This window comes from Odocoileus virginianus, unplaced genomic scaffold, assembly GCF_023699985.2.
Source record: "Odocoileus virginianus isolate 20LAN1187 ecotype Illinois unplaced genomic scaffold, Ovbor_1.2 Unplaced_Scaffold_37, whole genome shotgun sequence".
Taxonomy (NCBI): Eukaryota; Metazoa; Chordata; class Mammalia; order Artiodactyla; family Cervidae; genus Odocoileus; species Odocoileus virginianus.
Genome location: NW_027224299.1, coordinates 157,222 through 175,798, shown reverse-complemented (window position 1 = coordinate 175,798; position 18,577 = coordinate 157,222). Strand labels below are relative to the sequence as shown.

The window sequence follows — 18,577 nt, the reverse complement described above, 5'->3', positions numbered from 1 at the left end:
AAGGGGGAAAAAACCAAAATTTTTTTGGAATTTAAATTTTCCCATGGGGAAGGAATTTTAACCCCCCGGGGGGTTCGGCCCCCTTTCAGGTTTTTCCTTTTAAAAACCCCCCCTTTTGATTTTTTCTAAAATTTTTTTGGATTTTTTTATTCCTTTTTTAAACCCCGGGGGGCTTTTTTTGTTCCAAAAACTTTTCAATTTTTAAAAAAAAGTTTTTTAAGGGTGAAAATTTTGGGGGCCAAAACCCCCCACCCTTCTGGTTGGGGGTTGCCCGGGGAAAAAATCTGGTTTCCCTTCTTTTTGTGGTTTTTTATCCCTTTCGGGGTAACCAAGGCCCAAAGGGGTTAAATTTCCCTTCAAAAAAAATTTGGGGGTTTTTTTTTTGTTTTTTGCCTTTTTATTTTTTTTTCCCCTTAATTTATTCCCTTTTTTTGGAAAACCTTTAACCCCTTTTGGGGTTTTTCCACCCTTTCCCCCCTTGGGGCCTTTTGGCCCCCTTTTCCTTTTGTTTTTTATTTTGGCCCCAGTGGGGTTCACTTTTTTCCTTGCAGCTCCCGGGTTTTTCCTTCCTTTGGTCTTTTTTGGGCCCCAAAGCATCCCAGGCTTCAGCAGCTGCCAGCATGGGGTTTCTAGGGGCAGGGCCCTCAGGATCATTTGGGTCCCTTTGTCTTATTTTTGTTCTGTGGCAGGGGGAAACATTCCTGGACCGGGGGGATCAAACCTTTTTTCCTAAAGGAAAGATTCTTATTCACTCACCACCAGAGAAGTCCTCAAAAAGGGCCCTTTTTGGGCTAAAAGGGTTTTCCCTCAAGATTTTTTCCCTCCTACTACTGGAAGGCATTTACAAATGCCCCAAGCAAATTTTTTGCTTCATCTGGGCCCTTTTTCCCCGGGAATTTTAATGGCCCAGTGGCTGGTTTTTTCCACTCTATTTCTCCCTGGTCCCAAAAGTCATAACCTGATTTTTTTTGCTAAAACCACCAGGAGTCCCCTTTTCCTTGAAGGAAACCAGGGGGTTTCTGGGATTCAAGTAGAAAAGGGTCCCAACACCCCCTTTTTCAACCCTTCTGCCCAAAACTATTTTAAAAACTCAGGAGGATCCCCTCCCCCCCAGATTGCCCTAAACAAAGGGTTTATGATTCCAGAAAACATCTACTTTTTCATTGACTACACAAAACCCTTTTTGTGTAAAAACAAAACCCAAACCGTAAAAAAAACTTTCAAGAAAAAGGGAAATTTCCCCAAGGCTCCCTTTAAATGTGCCTCCTGGGGGAAATCTGTATGCAGGTCAAAAGCAACAGTCAGAACCCAACAGGGAAACAAAAGACGGGTTTTTCCAAAAAACGGGGAAAAAGGGGTACATCAAAAACTGTAAAACTTCACTTGCTTTTTTTAATTATATCCAGATAAAATTATGAAAACCCGGGGGTGGGGAAACCCACAAGCGGAATAAAGGGATTCCCGGGGAGAAAAAATCAAAAACCCTTCAACATGCAAATGAACCACCCTTTAAAGGCCCAAAAAGCAAAGAGGAACAAAAGGGAAAACACTTTTTTTAAAAAAGGGAAAATTTGAAAGAGGAGAGTGAAAAAGTGGTTTGAAATTTAAAAACATTCAAAAAAACGAAGATCTGGCACCATCCCATACTTAAAAAGAAAATACAGGGGGGAAACAAGGGGAAAGAGAGACAAAACTTATTTTTTTGGGGGCTCCAAAAATCACTGCGGGTAAAATGCAGCCGGGAAAATTAAAAAACCCACTTGCCCCTTTGGGAAAAAAAATTTATAAACAAACCAAGCCCAGCAAAACTAAAAAAGCAAGACATTTTTTTTCCTGAAAAAAGGCCCCCATTTTAGCCCCAAAGCCAGGGTTTTTTTCCAGTAGTAAAAAGGGGTTTGTGAGATTGGGACTTTTAAAGATGGGAAGCGCCAAAAAAATTTTGAGTTTTTTTGAACGGGGGTTTGTTGGAAAAGCCCCCTTGAGAATCCCTTGGACTGAAAGGAGACCCAAAACCCAGTCCATTTTAAAAAAATCATTTCCTGAATATTCTTTTGGAAGGACTATGCAAAAGGGCAAAAAAACCCCAAATTTTTTTACCCAACCTAAATGTAAAAGACCCCAACTTATTAGAAAAGACCCGATGCTGGGAATTGAAAAAAGGGGGAGAAGGGGCCCACGGGGGAAAATTTAAATTGCATGGCATCACTGATCCATGGCCCTGATTTTTAAACCCAATCTCTGGGAGTTGGTAAAGGGGAGGGGGCCGGGCATGTTTGCGTGCTTTGGGCCCCACATAGATTTGGAACCGACTGGGGGGACAAAAATTTCCCACCTGAGGCCCCATGACAGAGAAAAAACCCGGGGTTGTAAATAAAACAGACCCACTGTATCTGAACTCAGACTCCCCCTGTCCCTCAAACCCTACAGCAACCGGGCATTTTTTACCAAATTCCCTTTTGGGGGAAATTTTTTCCGACATGGCAATATACTACTTTTAAAGCGTTTTACTTCAGGGGAATCCTAAAAAGGGAATGATGAATGACCCATTTTCACCCCAATTTATTCAAATTTCATCGGTTTTTTTGATTCCATTTTCGGGGATAATTTCCCCCATTTGACATGTAATAATTAAAGCCTTATGACAGGTTGAAATTCTAGAGTTTGGATATGAATCCCTGATCTCCTTTTTTTGCCTGCTAACCTGCTCATTTTTTCTTGTTTTTTTTTTTTTTGCTCAGCATGACTGTATTCTTACAAGCATGTAGACTTTAAAGCCCTTTATGTTCTGAATGGTTAGGACCCCACAAAATTCATATCTTGAAGTCCTAAAGCCCAAACTAATGATATCAGGTGATAGACCTTTTGGGATATGCTTAGAGTGTCGGAATGGAGACCTCACAAAAGGAAATAATGCCCTTATCAAAGAGGTGGATATAAACTAGTCCCTCTCCTGCCCTGTGATGATACACGGACTCTGCAATGTGAGACCTGAAGCAGGCTCTCACCAGAACTGGACCAAGCTGGTATCCAGTTCTCAGATATCCAGACTCGAGAACTAACTTGCAACAATACATTTCTGGTCTTTGTAAACTACCCAGTCTATGCTATTTGGTTGAAGAAGCTTGAACAATAAGATATATCACGCCCTGTTTTATCCTAAGAATACCTTCAGGAGTCGGTAAAATAACTGGAAGGAGAAATCAACTTCCTCAACCCCATTTCCTAGACATTTCTTCTGGGCCGTAACATTTCTTGAGCTCAATCAATATTCATGAAACATCAATTCACAAGGATGGTAATGATAGGAAAAACAGTAATAGCAACATCTGTTAATAGATATGATGTGATAACACAATAATTTAAATATTCTTCATGGTTCTACAAGGGAGGATATGATGAAATAACGTGTGAGATAATTTTTAAAGATCATTTGCAGAAACATTTTCTTCAAGTTTGCATTTTCAATATTTGGAAGGTATGGTGAGTGGAAGACCCACTGTCCACTTTAGTTCAGTGATTCTCAAGTACTTTCAAGGAGCTGCCTGATCATTCTTTCGTTGTCTCCCTCAGGTAATAAGGAAGCACTTTGTCTACACTTGTAGATGTTTTCCTCATTAGCCTATGCCTTTGGGAGTAAACCTGAATGCTTCTTTCAAATAATCTATGATGCTGTGAACTCTAAGTGACATCTCTGTCATCTTCCCCAAGCTGAAACTGTGGACATAAGAGTTTGTCAGAAAGTGTGTAAGCAAGAACATTGGTTTTCCCCTTGCACACTCACCCAGAGCTCCATTAGGTCAAATAGTGCAAAAATGAAAAAATAGTCTTGTGCACTGAACTTGTCTTCTCCTCTCTTCATCATTCAATGATTTCCCAACTTCCTTGCCATGAGACTCCCATGAGGATAAGTCCAGGCCATATAATGTGAGAAGAAGTGCTATTACCCCAACTAGTCCTGGTCCATGGAAGCATCCCATGTGGTCCGCCAGACTTTTTTCATTGCCTTCGAGGAGAATAGACTCAAGTACTACAGGCAAATTTGGACTCACAGGTTGATGATGGAAAAAAAATCTCAAAACAACAGCATCAGTGTTCTCAACTCACTCTTTGGAGGAGAGCAAGCTAGAAGATTCACCTGATCAAGAAGTCCCACATTGTGCTCTTCAAAGAAGGAAAGAAAAGTGTCCACTAGAATCAAATTCCTGACACTTTGCTGTTTACCTGTTAAAGAAGTTAAGCATTAGGTGAACTGACAAATACCTTTAACAACGTACTCTCTTAAAACCTTTTCCCCAAACAAATAAATTTCATATGTTGAAAACAGCAAATATCCTCAAAACACATACAAAAATCTTCTAAATTATGTTATAATATTATTTATTTAAGAAAAGAGATTGTGTTATTCTGTCTAAATATTTTTGTAAAATTGTGATTTTCATTTCAGACATTTTTCAGCTTGTAAGCAAACAGATGATCACTTTGGAGGCTTAAGCAAACAACAGTCTGATTGTGCAGAGTGTCACAAGTATAATTGTCACAGTATAATTATCTGTTGACTTTTCTTGAGGATTCTTACATGAGGGAAAGGCACTTTTCAATTTCCACTCTGACAACCTCCTAGGCACAGGGGCTGTATTCCTTTCCCTTCAAGTAGAGATGGATTCCTTGGAAATACTTCCGGACAGCAATTCCAAATCGGGACAATCCAGAGTCACTTCCTCCAGCCGTTCCAAGCTCTGATCGAGGCTGGAGTAGTTTGTCGAGGAGGGCGCTGTTCCAAGCAGCTCAGCTGCTCTCCATGGTGAAGAGGTTGAAGATCTGCTGGTGCATCAGTTGGTGATAACAGGTACCCTGAGTCATCCGGATTGGGGTGATATTCTCTCTTCTCCAAGGAAACTTGAAGTCGTGTCTGTGCTCTAGGCATGACTGAGAGGGGATCGTTTTCATCTGTCTGAAATGTATGAAGAATTTGTTGTCAAGGGGACAAGCCGGGATAGAGCAGATGCTAGCTGACTCCTGCGGCTAGCAAATAGGTCTTGGCCATAGGAGAAGGAAATGGCAACCCACTCCAGTATTCTTGCCTAGAGAATCACACGGAGGGAGGAGCCTGGTGGGCTACATAGTCCTTGCGGTCACGAAGAGTCTGACAGGACTGAGAGACTTCCCTATAGAGAGTTTCTGTGAGTCACTGGAAGGCCACCAGGGGGCGCGCGGACACCGCTAATCAAAGAGCGAAAGGTTTCTTCTCCCGGTCCTGGCACAGCGCGCCTCTCTGGGCTTTCACAGGAGGGCGGAGGATGTCTTCTTACAGGTTTTATTAGTGAGTTTCCGAGTTCTGAGACTTCGTTTCAGTGGGTTTGGCAGCCAGCGGAAAGGCGTCGCTGCTCAGAGACCAAGTTGGTGCTCCTTGAGTAGTGCACTCAGAAATCTTCAATCCGAGCCCTCGCCAGAGACGTTTTGTGTGGTGGCAAGCCCGGAACCTCGCGTTTTCTGCTTTCCCCTGAGTGTTGTGCTTTCTTTTCGCACAGAAACTTTAGCGAGGCCACTTTTACAGAGAAAACGCGTTTAGGGAGGCGTTTGAAGCGGAGACTCAGAGCGACTTGGGGCCGATTTTACAGATTTGGGCTGGTTTCTGGCGCCATGAAGGGACCGCTCACGGAAAGGGGACCTTGACGGCGGCGACGGGACGACGGGACGGTGTTGGGGACGCCCTGGGGGTGAGTCGGGGCGCGGTCCCCACCCGAGGACGGGGGACTTTCAGGGTGTCGTTCAAGGAATTGGCCCTGAAGTGGGGGAATAAGTATTGAACAACTGAAAAGTAGGAATATTCAAAAACTCACGGCACTGTATTTTTTCCGTTTATGTTTATTAGTTGGAGGCTAATTACTTTACAATATTGTAGTGGTTTTTGCCATACATTGACATGAATCAGCCATGGATTTACATGTGTTCCCCATCCTGAACCCCCCTCTCACCTCTCTCCCCATCCCATCCCTCTGGGTCATCCCAATGTAATTATATTTGTCTCATTAAATATTTCAAATTTTTTATATTTGAAATATGTTATGAAAACATTTAAATATATATTAAAATACGTGAGTATTGAAATATTTATCTTATGGAAATATTTAAATGTTAGGCAATATATTAAAATGAGTACTAAAATGATATTAATATTTATTAGTATTTTATTAAATTCTTTTTAAGCTATGGTTTATACTGAAAGAAGAATTTAATATGATTTACTTTACTGGCTTTAATGGAGGCCAACTCATTAATATATTCAAGATCACTTCTTTATTTGTTTGACAATTTCTTGTGACTCTGTGACAGTCTTAAATAATTATTATGTTACTCGAGTTTCTGAAACACCGCTGCCAGCACTCCACCTTGAGTGTAGTGTAGCAAAAGGAATTAGTGCAGATGTCCCTGGTCCAATGATTAAGACTGTGCTTTCAGTGCAGGAGGTGCGAATCTGATGTCTGGCTGGGAACTAACATCCCATATGCAGGGCTGTGCATTCAAAAAGAAAGGAAGATGGATGGGAGAGAGAGAGAGAGAGAGAGAGGAACCAAAGAAAGGAGAGGCAGTGTCCTGTACAAAGCATTGAGGGCATTTACCAGGTCTGATCTCTTCATTTCCTTTGGGAAGAATTTTGTAAGTGAAATGAAAATTGCCCAGATTTCATTGGCAATGTGAAGACTTTCTTCGTAAGACACACATGGTCTTGCAAATGAAAGGGCATTTCTTGTCTTTCTTGAAAATTTTGATGTTTTGCTTAGTGCAAATATTTTGGTACTTTCATTTTTTAATATTGAGTTACAATATTATTTATCTTGATGTCTTGGACTTGGTGCCTTTTAACATTTCATACTCAAGGGAAGTCCTTTCGTACTTTACCCCAATACTAACCCAAGAAATAGCTCTAGAAGGACTGTTGCCAGCTTCCCTGGTGGCAGGGAAAGTATAAGAATGTCCCATTTCTTGTCCTCCTCCCCTCTGTCACATTTTATATCCGATCTCCTGGTCTTTAACTATTAAAAAAAATCTATGTCTTAAAATAATATCACCAGAAGTGGTCTAAGACCAACTGAGGATGATGTTAGGGAATGTTTACTTCATTTGTACTCTTCACAGAGCAGCTATTATTTGGTAAGACAATTTTTCAAGATGCTGGCCCCAAGCAAAAGGATTCAAGTGCTGCAAGATTTCTTTTCATAATGTTCCAGGACTGCTGTAAGCGTGGAATCTTGGGATCTGCTCCTTCACAATCTTTTGGGCAGCCCCCTCTCCTAGACTTTGGTTTTGGTGGGCCTCAAAACACAGCATTTTAGCCAATTTTCTTTCTCTCCACATCTTTTTTTTTATTAAAAAAAAGTCATTTTTTTTTTTTTTTGTTTAACTACAAATCTGATTTCTTTTTCTCTCAGTATGATTTTGAAGTATAACACAATCTGTATCTTAAAAAGTAGTATCAGAGGTGGTCTAAAACTTACTGAGCTTGAAGAAAGGAACTGCTTATTTTGTCTCATTTATTAACAGAGCAGTTGTGTTTTATTAGACAACTGCCTAGAATCTGTTTCTCTGCAAAGAACTTAAAGTGCTGTGGGATTTCTCTCCATACTGCACCAGGCACTGATCAAACGAAGGACACTTGGGCTCGGGGGCCCCTTCAGAGTCCTGCAGGCAGCCCCTCTCCTGGAACTAACACTTAGGGATCCAACATGCAGACCCTTGACAGTGTGAAGAGCCCTGCAGGCAGTTTCTCTTGGCTGGACTGAGGGTGGAGTCCAGAGGTTCCTATTGGTTCTGTTGATATGAAACACTGCTATCATTCACTATGTTCCACATTCTCAGCCTAATTTGCAAACTTTGTATTATTTGAAGTGAAGGATGTCCTCTGAGGCTGCTACTAAAGTGGTCTTGATGTTTTAGAAGACGAAATGAACGTCTGGTGTGGCTACACTCAGGAGCCCCAGATAGTGTGAGAGTAGACCTTCCTGCCGCCCCCAGTCCCTCCCCTTCATCAGCTCTGAGACCCGGCCCTCAGCTGCTCTGAGCTCCTGCTGCCTCCTTCCTCCTCATCCTGCCTCGATGTCCTCTTCCCTGCTCCCAGGAGGGCAGTCACCATTCGTGCCTGACTCTTCTGGAATGCACATCTCCAAGCACATTGTCACCTGTGTGTGTGGGGTCAGCACACTTTGGTGACAGAATAAAGAAACTGTATGAATTAACCCATGTTCAGTATTATGCCACTGTTATCTGTAGACCATCAGAAAATGGGAACTATGGTCCTGTAAATCATTGTGGAAAAATTCAAACCTTATGTATTAGACCTTAAAAAGGAAATGCAGAGTTGTGGTTAGATTTATTTTGGTGCAATTTAAACTGTCACAATAGACTATGTAGTCACACCTTTGAGTTCTCTTTTAGACTAAAGAAGTGAGTTAGACTGAGCTTCGGGTTTTTATTTCAAGCTGAGTTGACTCATATGGATGAATATCTCCTTTTGGATTAAGGCTTTTCCATGAGTATATTTCATTTCCATTGTAAAAACACAAAAGAAGCATCAAATCTGTGACATTCTCTGATGCCCAGGATAGAAGGGAAAAATTTCTCCATGAAAACAAAATTGAGAAAAGTGCAGAAAATGACAATTCTGGCCTATTTAAAGATCTTATACGTGATAAGTTGCTGGGAACAGCTGGATAAAGGCTGGCACAGCCCAACATCTGCAGGATCACTAAGCTCACCAGATGCCAACCCCTTCCCTGATGACATGGAGGGTGATGTTCTCCAGCCCTGGAGAATAGTCATCATCACCATTGCCACCCTCTGAGAGACCAGGAATTGCCAAACTCAGCGCTTCAGTGTAACTGAGTCCCAGGGCTCCAGCTCTACAAGGAGCTCAAAGCTGACTTCCCTCTGCCTCTGCAGCTGGGATGGGCACCACAGATCTCCCTGTAACAGACCAACTGGCCCTGCCCGCCCAGTGGGCACCAACTGCGGGTCAAGCGCCTTGAGCTCGAGTGTGATATCCACAAAGGAGAACAGGGGAGTCCCAGTGGGCAGGAGCCCCAGGCCTGGGCAAGGCACTGCTGGGGCCCCGGGAGCACATGGAACCACGGGAACACTGAGCAAACTCCCTTTTTCCGGCCAACATCCCAGGGCAGCTTTGCAGCCCCTTCGCTTGGAGCCTGTGATTTCTGCACCTGCCTCTGCGTCCTTCCTCCCCTTCCTGGGAGGAGATTTTAGCCAGGGCGCTTTACCTCACTGCCTGTTTATGCAGTGATTCACAGCTGGAGATCAGAGCATGTTGGGGTGTGTTTTCAAATTTAGGGTTATTTCTGGGGAAAGGACTGCTTTGGGGAAAGGGAAAGGCACCTACAGTCTGGATTGGCATCTACTAGATATTGGGACCCTCTTGTGGGAAGACTTGAGGACAAGACTGAGACTTACAGGAAAGGGAAAATGATTTCATTTAATATAAATGGTTAATTTCTCCTGCAATATTCAACTCGTTGAAAAATATTTTAAAATGTATAAATAAGTCTGAAACTCACACCAAGTTTAAATATTTTCCTTATGCCAAAACAAGATCAAATGCAAATGTTTTCAAAATGACTTCTTTGTTCATCTCAGTTCAATTGAGCAAAAGCTGTAGTTGACAAACTTATGACCTGGTAACTACCTAAAATAATTAATCTCAATTTTCAAAATCTTTCTTTCTTTGCTTTTCTTTTAGCCTAGGATCTTATGTTAAGCTTTCAAATTTATACATGGTCTTGCATTGGAGAGTTTTATGAACTTTTTAAAACGTCATTTCATACAGATAAGTTGCTTTAAAATTCATAATCAAGATGTTTTTGTGTTCAGCATAATGTAGGTTTCCAGTTAATATACCATTTGCTACTTAATAGGCACTTTATATGCTAAATGCACTGATTGTATGCTGACTTGATGCCCACTAAATGTCTCGGTGTGCTTGGGACAGTCATGAGATTATTTCATTTGCTAGTAAAATTTAAAAATGTGTAGATATGCTTTGTACAATACTAGAGAAGACTAACCTATTCTAATTTGCAGAAGTAGAAGTTTTGCATTAAAAATTAGAGTTGAGCAAGGCACAGATATGGCATAATCCTCTTTAAGGTAGATATGAAATAATGGTGAAAGCTTTGTATACACCTGTCACAGTAACAACTCTCACAGCTATGTTTAATGTGTCCCTGATGCTTTATATAATTTACTCATATATGATAACTTTGTAAGTTGTTGTATTAACATCATATAGATTAAATAACATCAGATGGTATATTGAATGGAGTACAGTATTCTCATTATCCCTATTTTGATTTTAATTGGAGAATAATTGCTTTACAATGTTGTGTTGGTTTCTGATGTACAGCCATGTAAACCAGCTCTAAGTACACATATATCCACTCCTCCCTATTTTAAAGCTGAGAAAACTGTAGTATAGGACAGAAAAATCAACTGGACTAAATGATGCAGAGAATTGAGGGAAAACTAAAGAGATGCCCAGATAACAAATATACTGGTCACCTGAGAAGACAAGAGTAACCCACAAAAAATAAAAAGAAAAAATGCAGCAAGATTGTTGTTTTCAAACAGTTTAACTGGTAAAACTATTTTAAGCTTATCATTATGATTATTATCATTATTACACTTACACTTTTATTGACACCCCTGAGGACCAGCAGTATCCTACCATTGTGCAGGATGCTGGGTGGGAAGAAGAAATGGAGACTTGCTTCTGCTCTGGGGAGTGAATTCCTCCTCATTTAAGGGACGTCAGTTAGAAGGTCCTCATGGAGGATGTGTGTGGGGAAGGGGAGTTTAAAATGAAAAGCAAGACTTTGATCTTGAAAACTACAGGCTATAAGAAATTCTTAAAATAATAAAAGTTGAAAAAAGGTGAATGAAATGTATAAATTTGTGGGATCTTTGTTGATCAATTATTATCAATGAACCCTGCGGAACTTGTTACTGTGGGAACTTGTTACTGCGGGAGCTTGGATATAGCTCAATAACAATATTTTCTATGCAGCACGTTGACATATCGATTATTAAACTCCTTCTTAGAAAATAATACTATTTGAAGGTAAAGAACATACATGTTTGCAGTAATGAACCTCCTGTTCAAATCTCAGCCAAGATATGGTGGGTGTGCATGAGATGCTTCAACATATTTCAAATGGTCAAATATCAAAGTTTTGGCTTAGCTTCTGGTACAAGATGGCAGAGTAGAAGGACATGCACTCATCTCCTGCAAGAGCACTGAAATCGCAAATAGCTGTTGAAAACCATCCACAGGAGGTCTCTGGAGCCCACTCAAAAAGACACTCCATGTCCAAAGACAAAAAAGAAGTTATAATGAGATGGCAGGAGGCGGTCAAGCACAATAAAAATAAATTCCATACCTGCCAGCTGGGAAACCAACAAACTGGAAAACAATACAACGACAAAGTTCTCTCACTGTTGTGAAGGATCTAAGACTCATGTCAGGCTTCCAGGTCTGCAATGTAGCAAAGGGCCTGGGAATGCCCAGGAAATCTGACTCTAAAGGCAAGTGATATTTGATTACAAGATTTCCACAGGACTGTGGGGGAAAGACTCCATTCTCAAAGGGGACAAACAAAAACTTGCGAGCACCAAGACCCAGGGGAACTGAGCAGCAGTGACCCCACAGGAGACTGAACCAGACCTACCTGCTAAGTTTGGAGTCTCCTGTGGAGGCATGTGTCAGCAGTGGCTGGCCGTGGGGACAAGGGCACTAGCAGCAGCAATCCTGGAAGGTGCCCCTTGGGGTGAGTCCCCTTGGAGGTTGCAGAAAATCACACTTCATTCATGAATAATGTTTCTCATGTCTTTAGTATGAGAAGGGTAACAGTTGACTTCTGAACTCTTTGTTGGGTTTTGGTCTTTCAGTATCAATGCAGAGGCTCCAGGAGGTGACATTGCCAGCAAGGACAGACAAGGGGCTTTATTAAAAAGAGAACTAGGATCCAACCCGGGACACCATAGGACTGGAGGGCAGAAATCCATTTCACAGCACCTGCTCTTTCCTTCCTGCCTGTGCATGTGTTTGATTTTCTGCATTGATATGAGATCTCTATTCTTTCCCTATTATTCATATTTGTATTACATCAAAGCATTTTCTACTAATTCATCTTTCTCAAAGAGTTTTTAATGATCTCATAGGAGTGCTTTCTAGAGATATGAAATCCAGGAATTGGAATTCTCTTCAGCGTACAGCAAAGGAAGTTCTCACACTGAAAGCCTATGGAACTAGCACCCAAGGTGAACAGAAAATACCTTTGCCAGGGGCCTAGCATCTTTCCAGTGTCTCCTTCCAGTCACTGTCTCAGGCTAGCTGTCCTGTCTCCTCCCTGAGGGCAGCCACTCTGTGATCCTCACAGTCCTGAGGATTTCTGCCGGGAGCGCTTGATGACCCTTGTGTGACTGAACTCATTGAATCCAAACAGTAATCCTGTGAAAACTACTCTTATTGTCCACGTACTAAAGATGAGGAAACTAACTGTTGCGTCTGTGAGATTTTTCTTTCTTTTTTTTTTTTTGTTTTAACTTTTTATTAAAACGCTTAAGATACAGATTGACTCTCTTTTGTAAATGACTGTTTTACTTTTCCTGAAATAGGACATATACGCACTCTGATAAAACAGAATGAAAAGTCTCAATTCACGGGAGTTCTTGTACAAGGCTCTGATCCTAACTGTTAGGAGCCAAGCTCCTCACAGCATCTTCTTTCCTCTATTTTATTATAGGAACTGTGTTTTCTGTGGGGGAAGAAACAGACAGGTGCCACTTGATTTTTCAATCCCAACTCTTTCTCCGGTGGCCAAAATAAACCACTTTCACAAAGAGCTGCCCTGTGTAGAATCCATAGTTTTCTAGCTTGCTAAAAATTGACTAGGGACAAATAGAAAAAAAATAATAAGAAGAAAACTAACACTGAAGCAATCACACCTCTCATATCTCTGGATAGAGAAGTATGGGTTACCTTTAGCCAAAGGAAATCAAAAGTATGCAATTTAACTACCTAGTTCATTCACCATTAGCTAGATTTGTTCACTTAAGGCTTTAACCCCTTTCCAAACCAGCTATGCTTGCTAATAAATGAAAGACTTGTTCTTCCCAGCTTTATGCTTCATTGAGCCTCTGCATTTGGTACCGAGCTGTGAAAAAGTTATGCTTTCCCAACAGGTCAGTACTAAAGACTAACGATGCGACATCCAACTAAAGAAAAATATTCTCACCCCAGGAATGTGTTATCCACACTTTCCATGCTCTCACATTAAAAGCAAGAATCCACTGACTTTAGTTCAGTCCTCGGCAAATAAGCCTCAACATCACAATTTTCAGTTCTGAGAAAAATACCTCTAATTTTTCATTAAAGAAGATATATTTCCATATGAAGACCATCTCTTATCCCTTCATCCTTTACTACAAGGGTAAAACATTGGTTAAGATCATGAAAATCCAATTTCACACATGACATTAGGAAAATGGAATGCCATAAAAATAACCCTCATCACACCGCTGGGGACGCTGAGACTTATACCAGGTGCTAACTGACAAGTGATGCTGGCTCAAAAGGAACAGCTCAACACACAGTTCTTGGATTAGAATTTCCCCAGGTTATTTCTGGCCTGGAGAAAGACAATTTCATAACACTTCCCACCCACCCACCCACCCCCAAAATCTGGAAAAGTTACAGATGATAACCTTTAACACCAAAAAAAAAAACCTGATAACCAATACAAAAAAACAGAGTTCATGAAGAGTCCAATAAAGAAACCAAACTCTGCAAGTGGAGTAAATCTTTCCTAGATTCAAACAAATGCTATAGTATCAGATGTCGAAGTTCTCAACTCACAGAATTAAGAGTCCTTAAGCTGTTATCTGTGTCCTGTGTGACTCTCCTATTGAGAAAAAAAATGTCCCCTAGAATTTGCAAAAATGACTGAGACACACCTGCAGTGTGTGACAACATGGGAGATGTTCTCAAATCTTTCATGAGGTGAAAGTCACTTTTTACAACTGAAAATGAAAAAGGTGCTACAGAAAGAAACGAAATTTTAAAACTGCATAAAAGCAAAGACTGGCTGAAATTGGTAACTTACTGAGTAAAGACAGTAACAATAACCCACACTAGAACTAACTCCTCCGCAGTGACCCATATACTATCCATGCTGGGATGAGACATGACCGGAGCCCACCACAGTGGAAACCAGCCTCAGCTGCAAGGCTGGAGTTCTGCTCTTTCCGAGGGCTCTGTGCACAGGGTGGTGCCACCTACCAAAGGCAGCCAGGGAGATGGGGAGCCTCTCTCACCAGCCTGCTGCTCACTGAACTGAGCTCTGGACTCCCAACGTGTATCTGTGCATAATTTTATGAAATGTCTAAATGCCATTCACTAGATTTAAAAAAAAAAAAAACTCTGGACCAAGTATATTGTGAACTTAAAAAAGTTATGAGGAGGGTCACCAATTACATTAACAACACTTTCTTTAAAAAATAGAATCACTTTCTTTTGAAATCAACCACAGTGGTGAGACGTGTTTTTCTTTCCAGGTGGCCCGTGATGGCACACAGCTCTACTCGACAAATCCTGCCACCTCAAGTCCCGGGGTGCTGAGCTGCACCAGCACATGGGGCAGCAGTACTTCCCAACAGTGCGGAGAAGAGCACATGCCCCACTGGGCGATGAGAGCAGACAGACTCTTGGCTTCTCAACGCCAGACACGGTCGGAGAGCTTTCCTTGTTCTATTAGAAAAGTTCATGAGGAAGCTGTGAATAGGATCAGTCCAGAGAAGTAAAACTCTTTTATTTTCACTGTCCAAACATCAGTCAATATACTGGGAGAGCCAGCGGAAGCCCTCGCCGTATCCTTGCCTCTTGAGCACACTGCACATGAACACTTCCATGGGGCGGGCATTCAGCTCCTTCAGGGTCACATTCCCCTTTCCTGTGGTCTGTCCATAAAGCCCAAATATCTCACGGAGTTTTTCTTCACTGATTGCATCTGTTCTGTCAATTTTGTTACCCAAGATAAGGATTGGCACATTGGATATTGTCTCATCTGTCATTAAAGCGTTAAGCTCAACTTTGGATTCCATAAGTCGGGGATGATCTGCACAGTCCACCAGAAAGACAATCCCATTAATTGCTGGGAGGTAATTTTTCCAAACCCGACGTGCTTGCTCATGCCCACCAAGATCAAAAGTTGTAAAAGTCATTCCAGCAATTGTCAGCTCTTCTGATGTTGGATGTAATGTTGGAACATGCTGGCCCAGTCTGTCATCTTTGAGCATGTGTAGAAGAGTGGTTTTGCCTGCATTGTCCAAACCCAAGAATACAAGTTTTCCAGATTTCTTGTAGAGTCCTAGGAACTGGAGCACACTGCTGAAGCCATTGTAGATCCACTCAAAGATGAAAGACATTATTAATGCTTACTCCGGCCCAAGGGGTTCCTCCGGCGGCAGCAGGCGGCTAGGACCCTCCCTCAGAGCACAGAGCCCAGCAGCCGTCTGTGAGATTTTTCAGGGTCACAGTGTTGGTAAATAGCAGGGCTGGGTTTCAGAGGTTTTGGAATTTCTAGAACTCTCTTTCACTTGGGCTCTCTTCCTGTGGCTTCCACTCTGACTACCCCGTGCAGCTGGAAGAAATCAGCACAGAACGGAGCTCCTGTGATGGAGGCAGTGAAGGCGCTGTGTAAGGGGGTGAACTGCTCAGTCAGGCAGGACTGAGGAGAAGGTGGGAGGACAGAGTAATAGGCGTCAGGAGCGGCCATCAACACCGCGTGTCATCAGCTTTCCAGCGGGAGGAGACTGCTTCCCTCAGACATTTATATCAGCCATTCTGTAATGAGTGGGTATAGATTAGTTATGCCTATGACATCAAGATTAACTATTTTGTTCAATTTCATAATCTCCTTTCTACCTGTTTTTTTCTTGGCACCCTCGACAGCTTATAGGATCTTTTTTTTTTTTCCATTTATTTTTATTAGTTGGAGGCTAATTACTTTACAACATTGCAGTGGGTTTTGTCATACATTGAAATGAATTAGCCATGGATTTACATGTATTCCCCATCCCGGTCCCCCCTCCTACCTCCCTCTCCACCCGATCCCTCTGGGTCTTCCCAGTGCACCAGGCCCGAGCACTTGTCTCATGCATCCAACCTGGGCTGGTGATCTGTTTCACCCTAGATAATATACATGTCTCGATGCTGTTCTCTTGAAACATCCCACCCTCGCCTTCTCCCACAGAGTCCACAAGTCTGTTCCATACATCTGAGTCTCTTTTTCTGTTTTGCATATAGGGTTATCGTTACCATCTTTCTAAATTCCATATATATGTGTTAGTATGCTGTAATGGTCTTTAGTTCTCAACCAAGGCTCCCTGGAGGAAAAGCTCAGAGTGCTAAAAACTGCACCACCAGAAAGCCTGAAGAATTCCACCTTTTGACAAACATTTGTGAGAAAGTCATAGAACTGTTCCACAGTATAAAATGAACAAATGCTGTTTTGTGATAGGTATATATAGACAAAATAAGGACTTAGTTTTTTAAAATAAAAAAAACTCAAGAAGTTTAGCTTGATAAGTATTTAATAAATAAAACAAATTACAATTTGAATCATAGAAAGGGGAATATATTTTCTAAATTTTAATACAATGTAAGCACACATCTTTTATATGAAAATATAAGATATTGAGATACAATAACATTAAATAAATACAATATAAATAAATAACATCAAAACAGTTGTTGCTTATAGACTGATACTCCTGCAGCTGGGTACTTTTATATCTCCTTGCTTATGACCACTGACATGTATTGGCTGAGTTAATTCAATAAATTTGGTGGCTGAAGCAGAACTCAGAGTCTTCTGAAATGACCCCAGGTGGGTATACGAGGGTGATGTGACATCTTAGTCAGTGAGAGTCATGTCAAGGTCAGATCAGTCTCCATCCTACATTCTTAAATGTTCTTTCAAGCTGGTTGATTAAGAGAGAGAAGGCTCTCCTGATATTCAGTCTGACGATTTCCCAGGCACAGACGCTGTATTCCTTCTCATTCAGGTAGACATGGATTCCCTTGAAGTATTTTGTCACGGCCTCTGTGGGGCCCTTCCTTCCCAGGGCAGAGTCTTCCTCTCCCGTGACCTGCTGCCAACAGTCGTCCAGGTCAGCCAGCTGCTGACCAAGTCCAGTGCGGAGCTGCTCCAGGAGGGTGCTGTCCCAAGCAGCAGAGGAGCGCTTTGTGTTGAAGAGGTTGAAACTCTGCTGGAGCATCTCGTGGAGCACAGAGACGGCCTGGGTCTCCTGCAGCTGGCCGCCCTCCACCATCTCCTGGGGGAAAGCGAAGTCTTTTCTGTCCTGCAGACAGAGGTGAGGGGAGAGTCTCCTCATTTGGTCCAGGAGAGTGAGGTTCCTCTCAGTGCCAGCCAACACATGGCTCAGAGACAGGTCACAGCCCAGGGATCCTCCCGGGCCGTAGCTGACCAGCACCAAGGCCATCAGTAGAGAGAGTACGAAGGCCATGGGGAAGATGAGGCTGCTGCTGGGCTGGCGGAATCAGCGTCTGGTGAACCTTGAGGTAGGTTCTCTGATGCCATGCTTTCTAAGCAAGGCCATTAAATAGGGAACATGGCAGTTTTCATTTTCTAATCATTTCTATACACTTTTACTTCCTTTTTTGGTTTTCTGTTATGTATTCTAAATACAGTCAAAGTAATTTTCTTCCTTCTAGACTGTTAATTTTGCCTTTTCCTAGTGACTTCAGAAGTGCCCATCCAAATGAATATTTTTCAATCAAATGAGAAAGGTCTTTGTCTTAAGTCTGTATTGATGGACATGTGTGATCACACACGTTATTGTCCTTTATCTCTCATTCATAAGTGTTACTCTCCTCTCATCCATGAACACATTGTTGGCTTGCTCTTAGGCTTCGTTTTTCCCTCTTAGTTTCCAGAGAAAGCCAGGCTCTGTCAGCCCAATCGTTTCCCTATTTGTAAGGGATTTACCAGATCACTCTGGCAGTTAAGCTCTTGGAAAGGAAGGATGAGTTTTCCTTAGTGTTTGATTTAGAGAAGAAGCTGATTATTATCAGTCCTTGAACTCCTCCCAGATTTCTCTTCCTTCTGGAACACATTCCTGCAGATGCCTGCCCTTCAGGGAACCACGAGGGCAGGTCTATTACAGACATCACCCTTTCTTTCCACCATTTTCTTATTGGACACCTGTGGTCCTCCACAGACTGGGCGAATACACCCACCACAATCCTAGTTCTTCTCAGGGAACATGGGTGAGGAGATTCTAATTCCAAGATAATTGTATTTCCCCAGCAGCACCTCACTCACAAGGGAGAGATCACATGGAGCCACAGCCTGTCCTCTGGAGTGACTGAGTCCCTTCCTCACCTGCTGGACTCCCTCCCTGAGGACAGACTCACCACATCCTGTGGAAGAGAATCTCCTTTCAGTGGAGGGCTTGTTTATTTATTGGGAAGATAGTCTTCCTGAAACCCCAC

The 18,577-nt window shown here is 42.1% G+C and overlaps 1 protein-coding gene and 1 pseudogene across 1 annotated transcript; both read right to left on the bottom strand.

Moving 5' to 3' along the window:
* Positions 1 to 14,840: 14,840 nt before the first annotated feature.
* On the bottom strand, positions 14,841 to 15,565 carry LOC110144832 (small COPII coat GTPase SAR1A). Its single transcript, XM_070463178.1, has one exon. It carries the CDS (start codon positions 15,484 to 15,486, stop codon positions 14,890 to 14,892), a length of 597 nt encoding a protein of 198 aa, XP_070319279.1. The 5' UTR covers positions 15,487 to 15,565; the 3' UTR covers positions 14,841 to 14,889.
* A 1,441-nt stretch (positions 15,566 to 17,006) lies between these two features.
* On the bottom strand, positions 17,007 to 17,589 carry LOC139033699 (interferon omega-1-like; annotated as a pseudogene).
* Between the last annotated feature and the right edge of the window lie 988 nt (positions 17,590 to 18,577).